We start from the raw sequence: 18,367 nt of genomic DNA on the forward strand, positions 1-18,367 counted from the left end.
CTTTTCGAATATTTAGTAATATATCTCGACGCTTTGGTTGAATTATATATAATATATAATTAATTTTATAAGTTGCGGTAAGACTATAGCTTCTGCTTTAATTCTCTTATCCGCTTGGGGGGAAATTAAGGTAATGGGGCAGATTTTATTAGAGTTTTGCACTACTCTTCCGCCCATTCCTATAATTTCAAAGTTGGCTTGTTTTGTTGGCATTTGTAGCCTATTTTGTACCCTAGACGCTATGAAAGATCGTTGTGATCCTTGGTCTATTAAGGTCCTAAGTTTAAACAGTTCTCCTCGGTGTTCGATGAAGATGACTGCTGTGGGTAGTAGTACCCTACTTTGGTTTTCGCTGTGTAGCGTTTGAGTTTTTAATGCCTTTGAGCAGTGCATAATATTTGCATAAATTTCCACCAAATAAAAGAGAAGTCGTCTGGATCTTACACACGTCTGTCACGGAATAGGCCGCTTCTTTATTCAATTCCTTTCTCAATATACATTTTGATTAACGGGATATAGCATCATGCCATATGATACATATTTACATATATATAAGGATAGTTCGCATTTACATTCCCTACGCTAGAGTGGAGTGACTAGTCTAAGAATTCAATGCTAAAAGGAGGACAGAATTATGCTGATCATTCAGCATTCAGCAATCAGCTGACTGGCATTTGGTTGTGTCCTTGCTAATTATGCACAGGACTGCATTCTAATGTACTTAAATCTTGAACATCCTGCCCGGCTGAACCCTCGCGGTTCAGTAATTCTTCTGCGGGACCTGTTAGGCGGCATAATTTTTGCACCGGTCGCTGACACCGCTGTTTAATAGGAATTCCATCCGATGATCTCTGGTTTGCATTGTACTCTATCGTCACGGTACGTACCAGGCCATCACTGCCCGGGTGAACGTCAATCACACGTCCCATACGCCAAACCGATGGTGGTAGATTTTCACCACGTATAAGAACGATGTCACCACGCTGCACATTGGGTTCCGCTCTAGTCCATTTATTCCGAGTTTGAAGAGTTTGTAGGTATTCGGATTGCCAGCGACGCCAAAAGTGCTTCAGCATTTTCTGGAGTTGTTGCCAATATCGAAGACGATTTTCTGGAGCTTCAGGTAATGGGGGATCTGGGCGGCAATTAAGTGGACGCCCGATCAGGAAGCCCCCCGGAGTAAGAGCTATCCCACCTTTAGGATCATCATAGAGAGCTATCAGTGGTTCGAATTGAGACACGCTTCAATGCGAGTCAAGAGAGTGGACAACTCAGTGTAAAGCAGCGTCTGGCTGCCCATGACCCGAAGTAGATGCTTTTTAGCCGAACGAACTGCCGCCTCCCATAGACCCCCATGATGAGGTGGGGAAGGGGTTATGGAGTTCCAACAGGTACCTTCAGCTGCCAAATGTTGTTGAGCATATGTCGCTACCCAATTTCTTAAGTCCTCCTGCATTTGACAATTCGCGCCTACGAATTGTGTTCCATTATCACTGTATAAAGTGGTGCATATACCTCTTCGACTAATGAAACGATCGTAAACATCTATAAATGCCTGTATACTCAAGTCCTCTGCCAGCTCAATATGTACCGCTCGTGAAGCCATACAAACAAATATGGCAGCGTATGTTTTTGTAGTCGGGGTAGCACGATGCATTCGCACACGGACATGGAATGGCCTGCAGTAATCCATGCCACTAATACTCGTTCTTTTGGAAGCGAAGCCATTTGCTGGCATTGTAGAATTTGAAGATGCCTACGACATGTAGTGCATGTCCAGATGAAAGACTTTACTTGAGCTCGTGCCCCTATAAGCCAGAAACGTTGTCTAAGAAACTGCAGCATTTGTTGTATACCACCATGTAAACAACGTGTATGAGCATCAGAGACTAGCAAGCGAGCCAGGGCCCCACGTGGAATTATAATTTGATGTCGATGAGCTTCATCTAAGTCGGTGTTGGTGAGTCGACCACCTACCTCAGTATGCCATCAGTATCCAGGAATGGATTGAGTGCTATAATTTGACTACGACCCACAATCCTGGAATGCAATGCAAGCGATTTAGTTTCGTGTTTAAAATGATTACCTTGTGCTTGTCGAACGTGCAGAAGTAACGCCCAACGCTGCTCTTCGAGAGAAACTACATCGTTCCTGTAACCACGATATTTCGGTAACCATCGCCTTAACCAAACAGTGGTGTTGAGTAAACGACTCAATTTGCTAAATTTCTCTAAGAGAGGTATCCGCTTGTCTTTTGTGGATGTCATAATCCACTGGTAATCAGCTCTAGAAACGAAGATGGAGACCGGACGAGATTCAGCTATGGAGAGTTGCTCTTCCTCTTCCGTCAAAGCGGGTAGGCTCATTGTACAGCCCACACCTCGATGTATCCCGTCCACCAGCGTCTTGGTTAGAAGATGAACACCACATAGTTCGAGGCGCGGTATAGTCACATCCTTAATTGGTGCTATCTTCGACTTCGCTGAAACAAGAACGGTGCGGGACGTTCTGCTGTTATCGATGGTTTGAACATATACGACTGCTGCGTATGCTTTACTAATAGCATCGCAAAAGCCGTGTAAATGCACTAAAGAGCCCACTCGTATTCCCAGCCAACGAGGAATACGAAGCCGTGAAATATCTTGTAAGCTATTCCGAAATATCAACCATGTATTGAGCAGCTCTGCTGGGAGTTCGGCATCCCATGGTAGACCAGCTTTCCATAAGTCCTGTATGAATAGTTTGGCCAACACGACTACAGGTGCTAGTTGGATCGTATAATTTCGCCACGTCACTCAAAACCCTTCGTTTAGTATGCATTGAGGTGTCGTCAATCATGCTTACCTTGAAGAAGAGTTCGTCACTCACTGGATCCCAGTAAAGACCCAATACCTTTGTCGTTGAGTTGTCTTACTCCAGTTCCGATGCGGAAACTGTTGTACCGGTTATTGTAGATAATACATGTGTAGAGTTGGAATTCCACTTTCCCAATATTAATTGTCCTTGTTTCAAAACCGTTGCTACGTCTTGAGCTCGGGTAGCGGAAAGTTCGTCGCTGTCGACGCTATCCAAATAGTCATCAACGTAGAAATTATAAAGTATACTATGACGCGCTGCGGCAGCCCGGCTTGGGTCATAGATGACCTTATAATTGTCATTCGCACATTGACGCAGTGCGCGTATTGCGTTGAATGGGCTACAAGCCATTCCATAAGTTACCGTCTTCAATTCATATACTTGAAGAGGTTCATCTGGTGATTCACGCGATCGTTGCCATTTACGATGTCGTGTGTCTATCAATATTTGTCGAAATATTTTCTTAACGTCTGCAGTAATTGCTACGTTGAATTTGCGAAAACGGTCAACGACAATATTTGCGTGTAACTGATGTCCAGAAAACTGTGTATCGTTTAAGGATGTCCCATGGGAAGTTTCCCTAGCATTTTCCAAGCCGAGGTCTATGCTATAAGTCGGTGTGTAGGAATAAATCTCCAACGCAACTATCGCAATAAAAGTATCGCTATACTCAGCACCATGCCAGACTACTAATGGGGGGTTACGACCTCAAGCGGTTCAATGCCATAATTAATCTCCCAAGGAACAAATTCCGGCTACTGGTAGCGTTCTACACCGGCCACTGCAGGCTCAAGAAGCATCTCTTTAACATGGGCATAGCCTCTTCTGCAAACTGCCGGTTTTGCGACATAGAGCCGGAAACCCCCGAACATCTGCTGATGAACTGCACAGCAGTCTGCAGACGCAGAATCAAGGCCCTGGGATCCATGTTTCCATACAGGGATTGTATCGCCTCACTAGCACCCAGCAGAATTTTGGAATTTATCAATATGCTGGGCCTAGATGACACGATATGACTTAGGGGAGGGCACAATAGACCGTAGGTCCCGGTGCATACCTCAAAATTAATCAATCAATCAATCAATCATATGGCGTGATGCTATATCCCGTTAATCAAAATGTATATTTAAGAAGGAATTGAATAAAGAAGCGGCCTATTCCGTGACAGACGTGTGTAAGATCCAGACGACTTCTCTTTTATTTGGTGGAAATTGATGCAAATATTATGCACTGCTCAAAGGCATTAAAAACTCAAACGCTACTACTACCCACAGCAGTCATCTCCATCGAACACCGAGGAGAACTGTTTAAACTTAGGGCCTTAATAGACCAAGGATCACAACGATCTTTCATAGCGTCTAGGGCACAAAATAGGCTACAACTGCCAACAAAACAAGCCAACTTTGAAATTATAGGAATGGGCGGAAGAGTAGTGCAAAACTCTAATAAAATCTGCCCCATTACCTTAATTTCCCCCCAAGCGGATACGAGAATTAAAGCAGAAGTTATAGTCTTACCCCAACTTACAAATATGCTTTCAAGCTATCACATAAATAGCAAGCATTGGCAAAAGGTTTCACACCTTAAACTAGCAGGTCCCAACTGCAACACCGCCGCTCAGATAATACTCGAAGGTATTGAGAAAGTTTCAAACACACTATTGGCACAAAATACCATTTTCGGTTGGATCCTAAGTGGACTAGTTACAGAACCAGTTTCCACATCAACAACTCAAGTTGACGAACATTCCAAAGAATCGCTTAATTCACAATTAAGGAAATTTCGGGAGTTAGAAAAACGCACCCTCATAACAACCCCAGAAGATCAGTATTGTGAAGACTTCTGTAGAGCCACAACTACTCGATCAAATAATGGCCGGTACGTCGTACGACTACCACCAGTACCGGCGTTAGGGTAGGGCGTGGTTGGGCGACCGCCCAGGGGCGCCGGACTTTAAGGAGCGCCCCTTTATATTCCCATCTCTGTTAACGAAAAAAAAAAAACGATGTGTTGGCAACACTAGAATGGCACGCAGTGCTCAATCCGTTCGGTCGGAGCACTACATACATACAGTTCATTTTACTGGGAATCCCCGACCACAGAGAAACACATTATCTATCTCTTTTTAACATTTTAGTTTAAAAGAGTTGGCATTATTTTTGATTAAAACAAACAGACGCAGTAATCAGGCGGTCCACGCTAAGTTACGAAGTGAATGTTTTTTACTTTTTGTCGCCGACTACAGAGTGACATAGGTTTTATCCAAAAAGTTGAAATACAAATAGTGTTTAAGTAGGTATTTGCTTTATGACGGATTATTTCACTAATTAGGTAAGTACAATTTTATTTTAACTATCTTTACTTATTATACTAAAGAGGTAACATTTGTTTGTTTGTTTATGTTATGTTTGGAGTGGGGTAATCTATTTAAAGTAAATTATATATTATAAAATATCTCTGGAACTGACTATATAATGTTGATGAAATTTTAACACGGAGATAATAAATGAATGTCGAGGAGGTACGGTCAAGTTTAAAAGTGAATGAACACTACATAGAAGTAATTTTTTCGGGAACGAGTTTATGATCATGATTTTTTTCATACAAATCTAAGCACTATCACGTAACACAAGCTTTTAAATATAACATTTCACAATTATTCCGCTGCCATGACAATATTACCTTACCTAGATTTTTCGATCGTAGTTCACGTGTATGCTAACGCTTTCCTGAATATAAAGCGTTTTTGGTCGTCCTCACTCAATAGCATTATATTTAATTAATTTATAGAAATGATCGGACTTACGCAGATTTAATTTGTTGCAGATTTGATTAGTACAAAATGTCTGAACACGTTGATCCTTTCAAAAGAAAACCATCTGGGTCAAAAAGAGAAGGAAAAAACAAAAAAGTTTATGAATATAGGCAAATATATCACAACCAAAAATCAAGACCTTAATGTGGCATCTACATCTGAAATACAAGTGAATACATCGGTAGTGGAGTCTCTGTCTGACAAGTCAGATCAGTTAGCTGTTGAAGAGATTGTGGACGAAGTTTCCCAAAGTGAGGAGACAAGTTGTGTTACAATTACAGATGCTGCTCAGGATGACACTATTGGTGATGTACAACAAATACAAATTCTAGATGACGTTAGTTCTCTTGTTCCAAATATATCGGATCCAGCCACTTGGCCACTCACTCGAAATAGCAAAATTATTGATCATATAATAACTAATGGCCCAGTGCAAACTCACATTGATAATTATCCAAAGAATGATACAGGGCGACATTTCTCAAATTCTCATTTTACCAAAAAACTTGCAAACAATGAAATAATTCAGCGTCGTTGGTTAATATACTCAGTTTCTAAAAATCGAGTTTACTGTTTTTGTTGCCGGCTATTTGATAGCAGCTCAACGTCGAATTTAGCATCTGAAGGATATAACGACTGGAAACACTTATCAGAAATGTTAAAAGTTCATGAAAGTAGCACTTTTCATAAGAAGTTTTACCTCTCATGGATTGAGGCTGAACTAAGATTAAAAACGGGAAAAACAATAGATTGTCAAGAGCAACATTTGATTAGAAAGGAAACCACAAGGTGGAATAATATTTTGTCTAGATTAATGCATATTACACTGTATTTAGCTAAAAACAATATGGCGTTTAGAGGTACTTCCGACAAACTATATACGCCAAATAATGGAAAGTTCTTGGGTTTAGTACAACTACTAGCCAAATTTGATCCAGTTATGGAGGAGCACTTGCGATTAGCTGTAAAGGGTGATGTTTCTGATCACTACTGCGGAAAAGACATTCAAAATGAATTAATAGAGCTGATGGGTGAAAAAACGAAGTCAGAAATCATATCACGTGCAAAGAAATCGAAATATTATTCTATTATAGCTGACTGTACTCCGGACATTAGTCATATAGAACAGCTTTCACTAACAATACGATTTGTTGATTTATCATCAGATGTCGATAAAATATCAGTAAAAGAGCATTTCATAGAATTTTTACCTGTTAATGAGTCGACTGGTGAAAGGCTGACTGAAGTTATTATTGATATTTTAAATAAATACGGACTGGAATTGAACGACTGTAGAGGTCAGGGCTATGACAACGGAGCAAAACTGAAAGGAAAAAATATTGGAGTTCAAAGGAGAATTCTGGACATAAATCCTTTAGCTGTATATGTACCGTGTGGCTGTCATAGCTACAATCTCGTACTATGCGATGCCGCTAAGTCATCTGTAAAATCTGTCACTTTGTTTGGAGTACTTCAGAGGTTGTTTACGTTGTTTTCAGCTTCTGTTCATCGATGAAAAATTCTGACCGATCACTTGGGATTGTACACTATAAAAAAACTCAGTGACACGCGTTGGGAAGCAAAAATAGGCAGTGTTAAAGCAGTCCGTTATCAAATTAGCGCCGTCCATGACGCTTTAATCACTTTGGTTATTGAAACTCAGCAAACTGATGTTCAAGTCTCTCATGAGGCTACTACTCTAGCCGAACAGCTAAAATATTTCGGCTTCATAGTTTCATTGGTTGTCTGGTATGACATACTTTTTCAAATTAATGTCGTTAGTAAATCTCTACAATCAACAGAATTGGATCTCGGTAAATGCACAGACATGTTGAAAAAATGCTGCAATTTCTTGGAAGAATATAGAAATACAGGCTTTAAAAGCGCCATTTTAACTGCGAAGGAATTGGCTGAAGAGTTAGAAATAGAACCTGTGTTTAGAGCGACAACAAGAATTCGACGTGTTAAGCGCCAAGCTGGTGAAACTGTCCAAGATGAGCCTATAACTTCTCCAGAAAAAAAATTTGAGGTTGAATTTTTCAACTTTATAGAAAAACACGACCTTATCAAACTCTGCAGTGATCTTCAATTGAAATTAAATGTAAATTCCAAATCAAATATAGATGGATGTATGTTGTGCGAGTGACTTACGAGTTAGTCTGAAATCGTTTTTGCCTGATCAGAAAGTGGTTACTCCTGTTTTTGTTTTAAATTTTATCAAAGACCGCAACTTACAAGAACTATATCCAAATGTTTGGATAGCATTACGAATATTATTAACTATTCCCGTAACGGTTGCTAGTGGAGAGAGGAGTTTTTCTAAGCTTAAGCTGATAAAAACCTATCTGCGATCGACAATATCTCAATCTAGATTGACAAACTTGGCAACTTTGTCAATCGAAAATGAAATTGCTGAAAACATCGACTCTAAAAACTTAATAAAAGGGTTCGCCGATTGAAAGGCTAGAAAAGTAAAAGTTTATTAGTTTTTTTTAATAAATGTTTATTTCTTTTCATAAATGGTTATTTCATTATTATCCTTCGCCTTTTTTCGTATGGGTTTAAATTGCAGTTAGGAGGCGCCGTAGAAATCACGCCCAGGGCGCTGGTAGTACTAAAACCGGCACTGACTACCACCCAAGCCACAATCTTCCAACTCTACAAATTGGCACAAAAAACCTTGTCAGAGTTTCTTCTGACAACCCCAGTGTTAAAAACACAAATATATATAATTCAACCAAATCGTCGGATATATTACTAAATATTCGAAAAGAAAATTTGTTGTACACTAATTTACTTAAATTTGAAAAGGGCATTACATCATAAAAATACAGGGGATTCAATGGAAAGCGATATCTAATCAGCTTTCATATCCTACTGAGTCAATATCCGCATTATCCACAATAACATTTTTGACCCCGCACGATGGCTCTCGCCAATTATGATACAAGCGAAAATCCTGGTCACAATTCTCAAACAATCTAAGCGATATTCGAATCTCCCGATTCTTGACCACAATCGCCCACGTCCATGCGTAATATCGTTCGCAGCATAGTTGTCCTAGAAAGTCGAAAAATTGACACCTATCTTACTATAGTGGCTTATAGTTTCCTAAATTTTCATAATTATGAAACAAATATAAAATAAAGGTAAGGGATCACCATACTCCCAATTTGATACATTTACGCTCCTAGACTTACAGAAAGCAAAGGTCGCAGTTATCGCATCGATGTAAGCGCTCCTCATATGGGTGGTTAATAGGAATCAGCTATAAAAAGCTATCCTCCTACTTCAAAAAAGTAGATGTATACTGCAAATATAAATATATCGAATTTACCACATTACTAACTTGAAAAGAAGCCGTTTTCAATTCACGGCCAATCACTGTACTCTCGCAAGACCGCTTTAATTTCTCTGTCTTAACATCAGGGCATTTTCTCAAAGAAGCACCCATTCTGGCCATATCTGAGCCAGGAGTGGAGTCGTTAACCTTAATAAGCCGATGGTAAAGAAATTTTAAACAAACAATAAACATAATAAAATTATAAAAGAAACAACGGAAAATACAATAAGTACGAAATGCAACTACAACCTCATATACCCGCAAAATAAAGTTGCTTACCTTAAAGCACTTACATGCACATCAAAATGCGTACAAAATATGTTCTTAAAACCAAAGCCGTTTTATACGCACAGGATATGGATATACTACTCATCACCGTGCCCTCAGCTACTCCATAAGTAGTACGCCGAAATACAATCAACAGCACATACGTGTAATGCTAGGCTAAATATTCGCCTAGGGGGCCCAGGATGTTTAAATGAGTTTAAACTCCCTCCTCCAAGTACACCACTCTACTCGGGAAAAACTGGCGCCCCTAATAATGCCCACCACATACTCACAAATACACCACTCCAGATGACACCACACAGGACAACACAACATACAATTATTCATTCGTTTTCGTCTACGGGCCTGTGCGCCACATCATTCGATACGGCACCCCACCGCACGCGTCTAACTCGAGCAGGCATTTTTTCAAGTTTTTCCGGATACACCGGCGATTGGACCGACACGTCACATCGTTTCGTCAAAGCAATCCCGCATATTTTTCGATATCAGTTTGTAATAATTGTGTTACTTAATAATATTGTAATTATGCGAAAATAAATATAAATAATAATATAAATACCTGGATATTTTCCTTAACATATTCAGTGCGGTAGTGAGTGGAATATAACATTTGAAATATATTGATGAGTTTTCCAATAAATTGGGTTTCCAATTTATACATATATTATTCATACATACACATATTCAACTAAATAGCGATCCTGCTCACAACTCTACCCATCCGATTCGTTTCGTACACAGCGCAGCGATCTTACACAGTGGTTTTCGCTATACGAACCTGCGCGCTACCTTTTTGGACGTATTTTTGATTCGCTATATACAATTGGACAGTGCAATCATTTCGACTCGAAACCACTCCACGCATCTTCCTCATTCGTTTTGTTTACGGGCCTGAGCGCCAGATTAACACCGATCCGATAATAGATAAACTTAAATTTAAGGAATTTTTTTGTGCAATATTTAATAATTGAATTCCGATAGTAATATAAAATGCGAATTTTAATTACTTATAATTCTACAAGTGATAGTGTATTAAACACAAATTTGTACATGGTAACTGCGAAGTTGATGAACTAGCTCGAACTGGTACCACTCTACAATATACCTCTGAAAAAGTGGGAATTTTTATGCCTCTGGCAACTTGTTAACATTTAACCAGTGAACATGTTATAAATCTAGCTGAGTCTCGGTGGAGTTAATCAATGACTTGCACAACTAGCAGGCAAACCGACCGATTATTAAAATTCAAAAGGAATGACATAAGAACTCTGGTAGGAATACTAACAGGTCACTGTCTAATTGGTAGACATGCCAGCAGACTAGGTGTACCTTACAATGACTATTATAGAAGCTGCCAGAAGGTAGAACAGGAGAAGACTGCAAAACATCTTAGATGCGAATATAAGGCTCTATACAGGAAAAGAATCGCAACTAGCGGTCTAGGGTTCTTAGACGACATATCGAAAGTTGCTCAAATAAAACCATTTATACTGATGAACTTCATCAGAAGCAAGGGTTGGTTCAGAGAAGAAACAATAGAATGAAGGAACATTAATCCCGGTGGTATCACAATGGGCCTCCTATAGGCTAGGTGCGTCGTCAGACTGCCACTCTAACTATTTACCTACTTCCCAATACACGTTTTTCCAGCTCCTTTTACAGTGCTGGAAGCTTCAGATCGTTAAACTTGGCCAGTTTCAAATAATTATCTCCATGGGAATTTATTTGATAATTCCACTTCTGACACCAAATGCATCGGATCTCTCGATAAATCGTCTACCTTGTAATTCACTATTGAGTTCGATCAATGGATTGTTAAATAAAAGTCCCAATTTAATGACTATACATACTTTACTACTCATTATCCGAATTCCCAGCTTCTTTCTTATATCTCAATTGCTCTTTACACGGTAACACTCTAATTAGAACTGTGTCTGCTACACAATCAGGCAGCCCTTAATAGTAAATTTTTAACAAAACATCGCCTCTAGAACATTCTAGCAACTACGAATTCGCTAACTAGGTGATTCTGGTAATTTATCGTCGATTCGATTTTGCAATGTATGCTTGTTTATTTATTTCAAAGATTACAGACGGAACACCACCAATGAATTTCCTTTTTATTATAGTAACATTGCTTTTACTCACTGTTACACCTCCTGGGTAAAATGCGACTGATAATCCTACATCTTGCTTTCGCAGATATTAAATTTTGAGAAACTTCTGATGAGAAAATCACATCTTGCAATGAGATATTTTACATTGAATCTGTACACAGTTCAATTTTTCCTTTCATTGTTGCAAAAATATATTCATTGTTCTTTGCTACGGTTATTTTAATTAGTGATTGTAAAATAAGATGCGTTCGAGATGGCAATCACGACAGCAGTGTTGCAAATGTATCAAAGTATCACGTTTTGCGTGAGTTTCTGGCAACACTTCTCGTTCTTCTGTCACTTTTTGCACGCAATTTATGCAAATAATCGGCAACATAAAATTTTTGTCTGCACATCAGAGTATCAGCAAATATGCAACACAGTAGCTGTTATTACGAAGCTCGAACGCACCCATAGTTACGTTTGATAAAAGACTTGCATCGTTAACCAGATGATCTGATGCACCAGAATCAAGAAGAAAATAATTTTGTCATTTTGATTATTATGGGTGTATCCATAACTTGATACTCTATTACTAATGCTCAGCTGGTACTCTGCTGCAATACTGCAGTAATTATTTTACGCAGAACGTGTTGCTTAGAAATATGGAAATTTTAACGTATATAATAACCAATAACTTAGTTTCTTCAGCACTTAATTTTACGCTAAAAACAAATTATTAATTATTGTATATCGAAAATAAAATTAATATATATTACAAAATTCATTTACAATTCCACCTCCATCTAAGCGCGCAGTCAAAATTTTTATGTTGCGGTTGTTATGCTAGTGATGAGCAACAGATTGGCAACCTTTTACCGTATGACTTTGGCAGAGATGCCGGAATTTTCGTGTAGAACGTGATGCTTTTTAACCAAAAGTAACACTGCCGCAATAATTTCACAACGAGCACACCCTATTTTTTCGTTTCATCATAAATTCGAGCCATGCTTTGTGCTTTACTCAGTTTGCCTTGTAGCTATTTGTGCTTGCTTCTCATTATTTTGTTTCTCTTTCTCACATTCTCTTTTGTATGTATAATATAAATAACATCCTTCCCAAAATGAAAATATTTATTTAATAGATTTATATTACGATTTCAATTTATTCTTCATTTGATACCTATAAAATTTGTTTTTATTTTGTGAATATGACGCATTATTTTCTCTTTTTACTGCTTGAAAGATTTTAGAAGAAGTGTCCCCGTTAACGTCTTTAATCAGAGAACTTAGAACAACGAGAAGGTGCAAATTGAATTTTGTATGATGGTCGGTTGACGGCTAACAGAGCTGAAAAATTTCGAGCACGGAATTCATTATTTTCTGTGGTATTCGCTGATGTTTAACACAAATGAGATGGCATAAATACGTATCTACCAACATTAAGAAAAAAATTAAATACTTTAAGAAAAAATACAAATGCCACTTCACATATGCGTGATTATTTTTTGTCATATAAACGATTTTTATGATGAAAAATTGATAACATATGATTTTTTTGCACAAATGCGACATGATAAACAGCGAAAGATTATGCAAAAAAAATATTTTACTTTTTTAATAATTTTCTAATTTCAATTGTTACAAAATTAATAATTTTTGTATATACATACATACATTCATACTTATGTACATTAATATAGAGTTCATTTGCATTCTCTGGTATGTACACATGGAGGAAAAGAATTTTTAATATTATCACTTATCAATAAATACAAGTGCGCGCACTGCTTTATACGTACATACATATGTGCATCAATGTGTTATATTATTATATAATATAATAATATATTATCAGGCAGGAGCGTTCGTTTATATTTTCGGCACATCTCGAATTTTCTACCAACAACACAATGTTGTTGCGCTTTGTCATGGTGTCAGTCCCTCGACAGATTGACTCTTTGACATAAAATCAAAAAACGTAAGATTCGGTCATTGCTGACTGTGTCAACGGAGATTTCACATGAAGTAATGTGTGTACATATCTACATAGCAAAGCACTATCCTGTACTTTTGTGACTCTATCACTCCGGTTGAGTATGTTAAGATTCACCAACGTATAAGAGCGTATTAGATATTGATTTATTGTTTGAGTGAGTATAGCGATGTCACTCCTCCCATCTAAAAATATTGCAATGTCCTCATTGGAAATTTTTGTTTTAATTATAAACAAAAAGTTTAGATATGAAAAATTAATAGTTTTATATAATTCTCAATAATATATGTTAAATAATTAATTTACCAGCGGGTAGAGTTCTCAATGCTTTATTGGGACTTGTACGATTGTGAACGGTTTGCTTGGCACCAAACCAGAGATAAGTACAATCAGCACCGAGTTACAATCAGAGAAGGGCTCGTACACACATGTCCTCCGACATTTATAGGAGTTCAACGGAATTTAAAATACCGTAACTTTAAATATGCATAAACAAGAAATGACAAATATAAAACTTAGATAACACAGTATTGCCAGATCAAAACATGACATTATTAGAAAATAAACTTAAACTAATGCAAATAATCCTAAACATACTGCCCGGTCGAGTCGGTTGTCTCGAAATCCTCCTTCTCTATCAATAGACATAGTTTCTGGATGGCTTGCTTCATGTATCCTCTAGCGGTTCTCAACGTGACATTGTGGACCACTCCATCAGCTCCGGGGTGAAGTGTTATCACTCGACTGAGACACCAGGGAGTGGGAGGCAAGTTCACTTGTTTGACTAGAACGATAGTGTTCACCTTATATTCCTCGTGCGTTGAAGCCATTTGTTCCGTCTCTGCAGACAGGTTAGATATTCCTCACTCCATCGCTCCCAGAATCCTTGTTGAATTTGACGCAACATTGCCATTGTTTCAGCCGGTTGCTAGGAATGTTTGATATCTGGTTCAGGCACCGCTACATAGAAGTGGCCAATCAGGAAATCACCTGGCGTTAATGCAAGTTTCTCTTCAGGATCGTCATAGAGTGGTATAATAGGACGGGAATTGAGGCAGGCCTCTATTCATACGGCCAGTGTCTACAGCTGACTATTTCACCTGCGGACCCACACAGCGTGTCAAATGATGCGTAGAGGACTTCACAGCAGCCTCCCAGAGGCCCCAAAAACTATTATCACTATATAAACCGAATGACGAAACAAGTGAAAGCATCTAAAAAGCCCTGTGCCGATAGGTCATCAACCACCTCAATGTGTACTGCCTTGGTCACCAAGTATACGAATATTGCGAGATAAGTCTTGATGAGCGTTCGAAAGCATTTCGTTCCGATACGTAGTGTAAAAGGCCCACAGTAATCGACACCAGATGATATTACCGGCCTTGCTGCTCTGATCCTCTGCTTGGGTAAGGAAGACATTTGTTGCTTCAAGACTTCCCCTCTATGACGGCGGCATACAGCGCAGTTATGGATGAAACTCTTTACTGCTTGCCTGGAAGATAACAAACCTGAACTCGACTTCAATTGTCGAATTTCATCTGCAAAATGCTCCTCTTGCTCTAAACGGATTATAGCGTATCATGCGTCCTCCAATTCCTGAGCAACGATCACCTGTTGAGGAAAGTGTCGACGCCTTCTTAACCAGCGCAGGTTAATGGCCACTGTACCCAACAATCGAGTGATACTACTGAACCCTTCAGTTAAAAAATTAGTGTGTCCGTTTGAACGACGAGTATATAACGGATGTGAAACGAGTACAATAAATTTGGTTGTATTTCGGGTTTCGGCGAGTAAGACATTTGACTCATCCTTGCTGAGAGGAACATTACTACTGTCCGAAAACATCATCTCATCTTTCTTAGGTCCGTGCCACCAAAGGGGATGTACTAAAAGCTCGGCGGGTGTGATGCCTCTGCTGGCACAATAAGCAGGGTTCTGAGCCGAACGAATGTGATGCCATCGGGCGGGGGATGTCGGCTCCTTTATTCTATTTATTCAGCCAACACAATGCGATCGCTGAGTCCGACCACAGATAGTAGGGAACGTCAACTAATCGCAAAGAATCTCGCACTTTCTGGAATGTCTCGGCAAGAAGGAGCGCTGCCGCAAGCTCTAGGCGTGGAATGGTAGCAGTTTTGAGTGGTGCCACCTTGATGCGTGCCGTCAGAAAGAAGAAACGCACCGAACCGTTTGTGTTCGACGTCTTTGCATAAATAACTGCGGCATAAGCATGTGAGCTCGCATCGCAAAAACCGTGAAATGATGTCTGAACGCGTGGAATCATTCCCATCCACCGTTCGATGCGAATTTGATTGAGCTCCGGAAGCTGTGACCGATAGTTTAGCCAATCGCGGCAAAGATCCTCAGGCAATGGGGAGTGCCAGGATAGACCACAGTCGCTGAATGAATATTTTCCCAGTTACGATAACAGGCGATAATAATCCAATAGGATCGAAGAATCGTACCACCTCGCTGAGTACACAGCGCTTCGTTGGAATTTCTACTCCTTGGCATAGATCGACGCGAAAGGGTAACTGATCTTTCAGTGCGTCCGATCTTAAGCCCAAAATGGAAGCTTCACCAGAATAGAAAATATAACTAGAAAGTGACGGCTCATTAGATAAACGCATCATCACCTGACTATCGTTCGAGTGCCATTTCCTTAGGGTGCACTGTCCCGCAGATAAGATGGCGTCCACGTTCTTAGCCAGCTCCACTGCTTCGGAAACGCTTTCGCAACTTGTTAAGAAGTCGTCAACATAAAACGAGGTTAATATCGCAGTTCGAGCACGAGTCGCTTGTTGTATGTCGGGAATCACAGCGGGATTATCACAAGTACATTGTTGTAGGGTTCGTACTGCTTTGTAAGGACTGCAGGCCATGCCATATGTGATGGTCTTCAGGCGATACACCCGGATCTCGTTTTCAGCAGACTCTCGCCATATAATTCGTTGATAGTCGCGATGTTCAGATGCAACCAACACTTGCCTGAACATCTTCTCTATGTCCGCAGTTATCGCCACTCGATACTCAGTGAATCCTGAAGTGTTGGACCTACCAGTTGAATATCGTTCGATGAGATTCCAGTGCTGGTAGGTGCCGAAGCGTTGAACACCACGCGGAACTTCGTTGTGACTGCATGATGAGGAATGTAGTAGCAATTAGTATGATCGTAAGGTGGTTGTACTAGTTCCATATGTCCGAGTGCTGCATACTCCCTCATAAATGAAATGTAGTTTTCCTTAAGGACTAAATCCTTACGTTGCCTTTCGTCGCAAGGGTAAGTGTATGATATAACGGCCATCTGAGGTACGGCTATGAGTGGTCTCGAAGATGTGCCCACATTCATTCTCTGGCAGATCGTCAACCACTGCGATTTCCTCCATTTGCCAAAAGTTAGACACCATTTCCTCGAACGGTGGTCCTCCCTGTCTAGCGAAGTGGTGAGTGTGAGCAATGATTTCTTCGCAGGCAGAGTCACGGCTGCTGGACCAAACACGACCCATCCAAAGGGTAAAAGGCTCGTCTGATCTTCCCCGATGACTTCACCTTCTATGAGTCGCCCCCTGCTGGAGTCGGGGAAGTAATGGACGATAAAACCAAGGCATCAATTCTCATTTCAAAGTTAGTTGTTGTTGATCTAAAAGCGAACGTAATGCTGCCTTTCACTCGAGTATTGATGGTAGCAAATACACCTTCTACCCTCAAATCACAACTTCGTCGATACAGCCGCAAACATTTTGCTAGACGATTAGTCACAAAGCTAACCTATAATCAGGGATCGCATAAAACTGATGCTTTTCCAAAAGCATACGCACGCGCGGTTACTAAAAGGGTTATCGGCTAAGGTTGGCAGCGGAGTCTTGCAGGTGCGACTAGTCATGCTGTTGTGGTTGTTGGTACCTCCGCAGGTACCCCATTGCATACGGTCGGCGTCGTTGTAGAGGCAAGCGTTGACGTGTGGTTGAACGTGTCTCGGCATAGGATTGTGTTTTGCTTACGACCACAATTTCGACAGCTACCAGACGAACACTGTCGATAAAAATGACCCGTAGGTAAGCAGTTGTAACACACCTTCAGTATCTTTAGGGCTTCAAACCGTTGCTCGATACTAAGAGCCAATAATGTAGGACACATGACAATTCGGTGCGCAAGCCCCCAATGAACACCCAGAGCTGCATCCGTGGTGGCCACATGCATCCTCACTCGTTGCTGACGGCAAACCATTATTGAGACCGATGGTTCAGGAGAAAGGCTATGAGCACGTCTCTCCAGAAATTTCAAAAGGTCTTCTAACTGTGGTATTTCTGTATTGGAGCACCTCATACACCAATCTCGTTTAGTTATCGCTGAAAGCTTTGCCACCACTATTGGTACAGCTAACGCATCCCACTGATGTATGGGGATATCCATAACACGCAATGCACGCAGCGACTCATGAACCGTGTCCACAATAGCCAATAACGATTGTGATGACTCATTGGTAGCTGTTTTAAAGTTAAGCAAACGAGATACGTGTATTTCCGCTAGCTGCTTCTTATTGTCATAGCGGTCCTTGAGAGCCTTCCACACCTCTTGATAGCCACCCGAGTATATTCCACCAATTAAAGGAACAGTAGCCACATTGACTGCCTGACGAAGTTTTCCCAGATTGAACGCTTCTGGGTACGCCGAATTATGTACCATTGTTTCAAAGGCGTCTTTGAACGCTAACCATTTACACATGTCCCCATCAAATAACGAGATAGCTAACGGGTGCAATTTGATATTCACTAAATGGCCATCCAGAGATGTTGTGCGACAATTGTGCGCTCCGTCAGCGATATAAGATTCAACATTTGACGATGCGATGAGACGATTAAGTCTGATGCATGCTGCAGTATACAGCTCCTCTACTGATTCCAAAAGTTCATCATGTGGCCCAACCTCGGAGAACATAGCTCCTCCAACCAGACGATTATGGTTCTCCAT

General features: G+C 40.1%; 2 protein-coding genes across 2 annotated transcripts; both read right to left on the reverse strand.

Moving 5' to 3' along the window:
- Positions 1-689: 689 nt before the first annotated feature.
- LOC138857348 (uncharacterized) lies at positions 690-16,803 on the reverse strand. The gene is made up of 5 exons (XM_070109748.1): positions 16,658-16,803; positions 15,820-16,531; positions 2,915-3,399; positions 1,978-2,556; positions 690-1,242 (listed from the first exon to the last, which is right to left on the reverse strand). Exons 1-5 carry the CDS (start codon positions 16,801-16,803, stop codon positions 690-692), a joined length of 2,475 nt encoding a protein of 824 aa, XP_069965849.1.
- Positions 16,804-17,275: 472 nt separating this feature from the next.
- LOC138857349 (uncharacterized) lies at positions 17,276-18,367 on the reverse strand. The gene has a single exon (XM_070109749.1). The coding sequence runs from the start codon at positions 18,365-18,367 to the stop codon at positions 17,276-17,278; it is 1,092 nt and encodes a 363-aa protein (XP_069965850.1).

Source organism: Bactrocera oleae, chromosome 5 (assembly GCF_042242935.1).
Source record: "Bactrocera oleae isolate idBacOlea1 chromosome 5, idBacOlea1, whole genome shotgun sequence".
NCBI lineage: Eukaryota > Metazoa > Arthropoda > Insecta > Diptera > Tephritidae > Bactrocera > Bactrocera oleae.

What these genes read in the sequence shown, in the direction of transcription:
- LOC138857348 (XM_070109748.1), bottom strand. Translation starts at nt 16,803, where the DNA reads ATGGTGTCTAACTTTTGGCAAATGGAGGAAATCGCAGTGGTTGACGAT. An exon ending in CCCTTGCGACGAAAGGCAAC is followed by an intron (nt 16,532 to 16,657) that starts GTAAGGATTTAG and finishes CTCATCATGCAG; the next exon opens with TCACAACGAAGTTCCGCGTG. An exon ending in GTTTCCGCATCGGAACTGGA is followed by an intron (nt 2,557 to 2,914) that starts GTAAGACAACTC and finishes CGATGCTATTAG; the next exon opens with TAAAGCATACGCAGCAGTCG.
- LOC138857349 (XM_070109749.1), bottom strand. Translation starts at nt 18,367, where the DNA reads ATGGAGAACCATAATCGTCTGGTTGGAGGAGCTATGTTCTCCGAGGTT.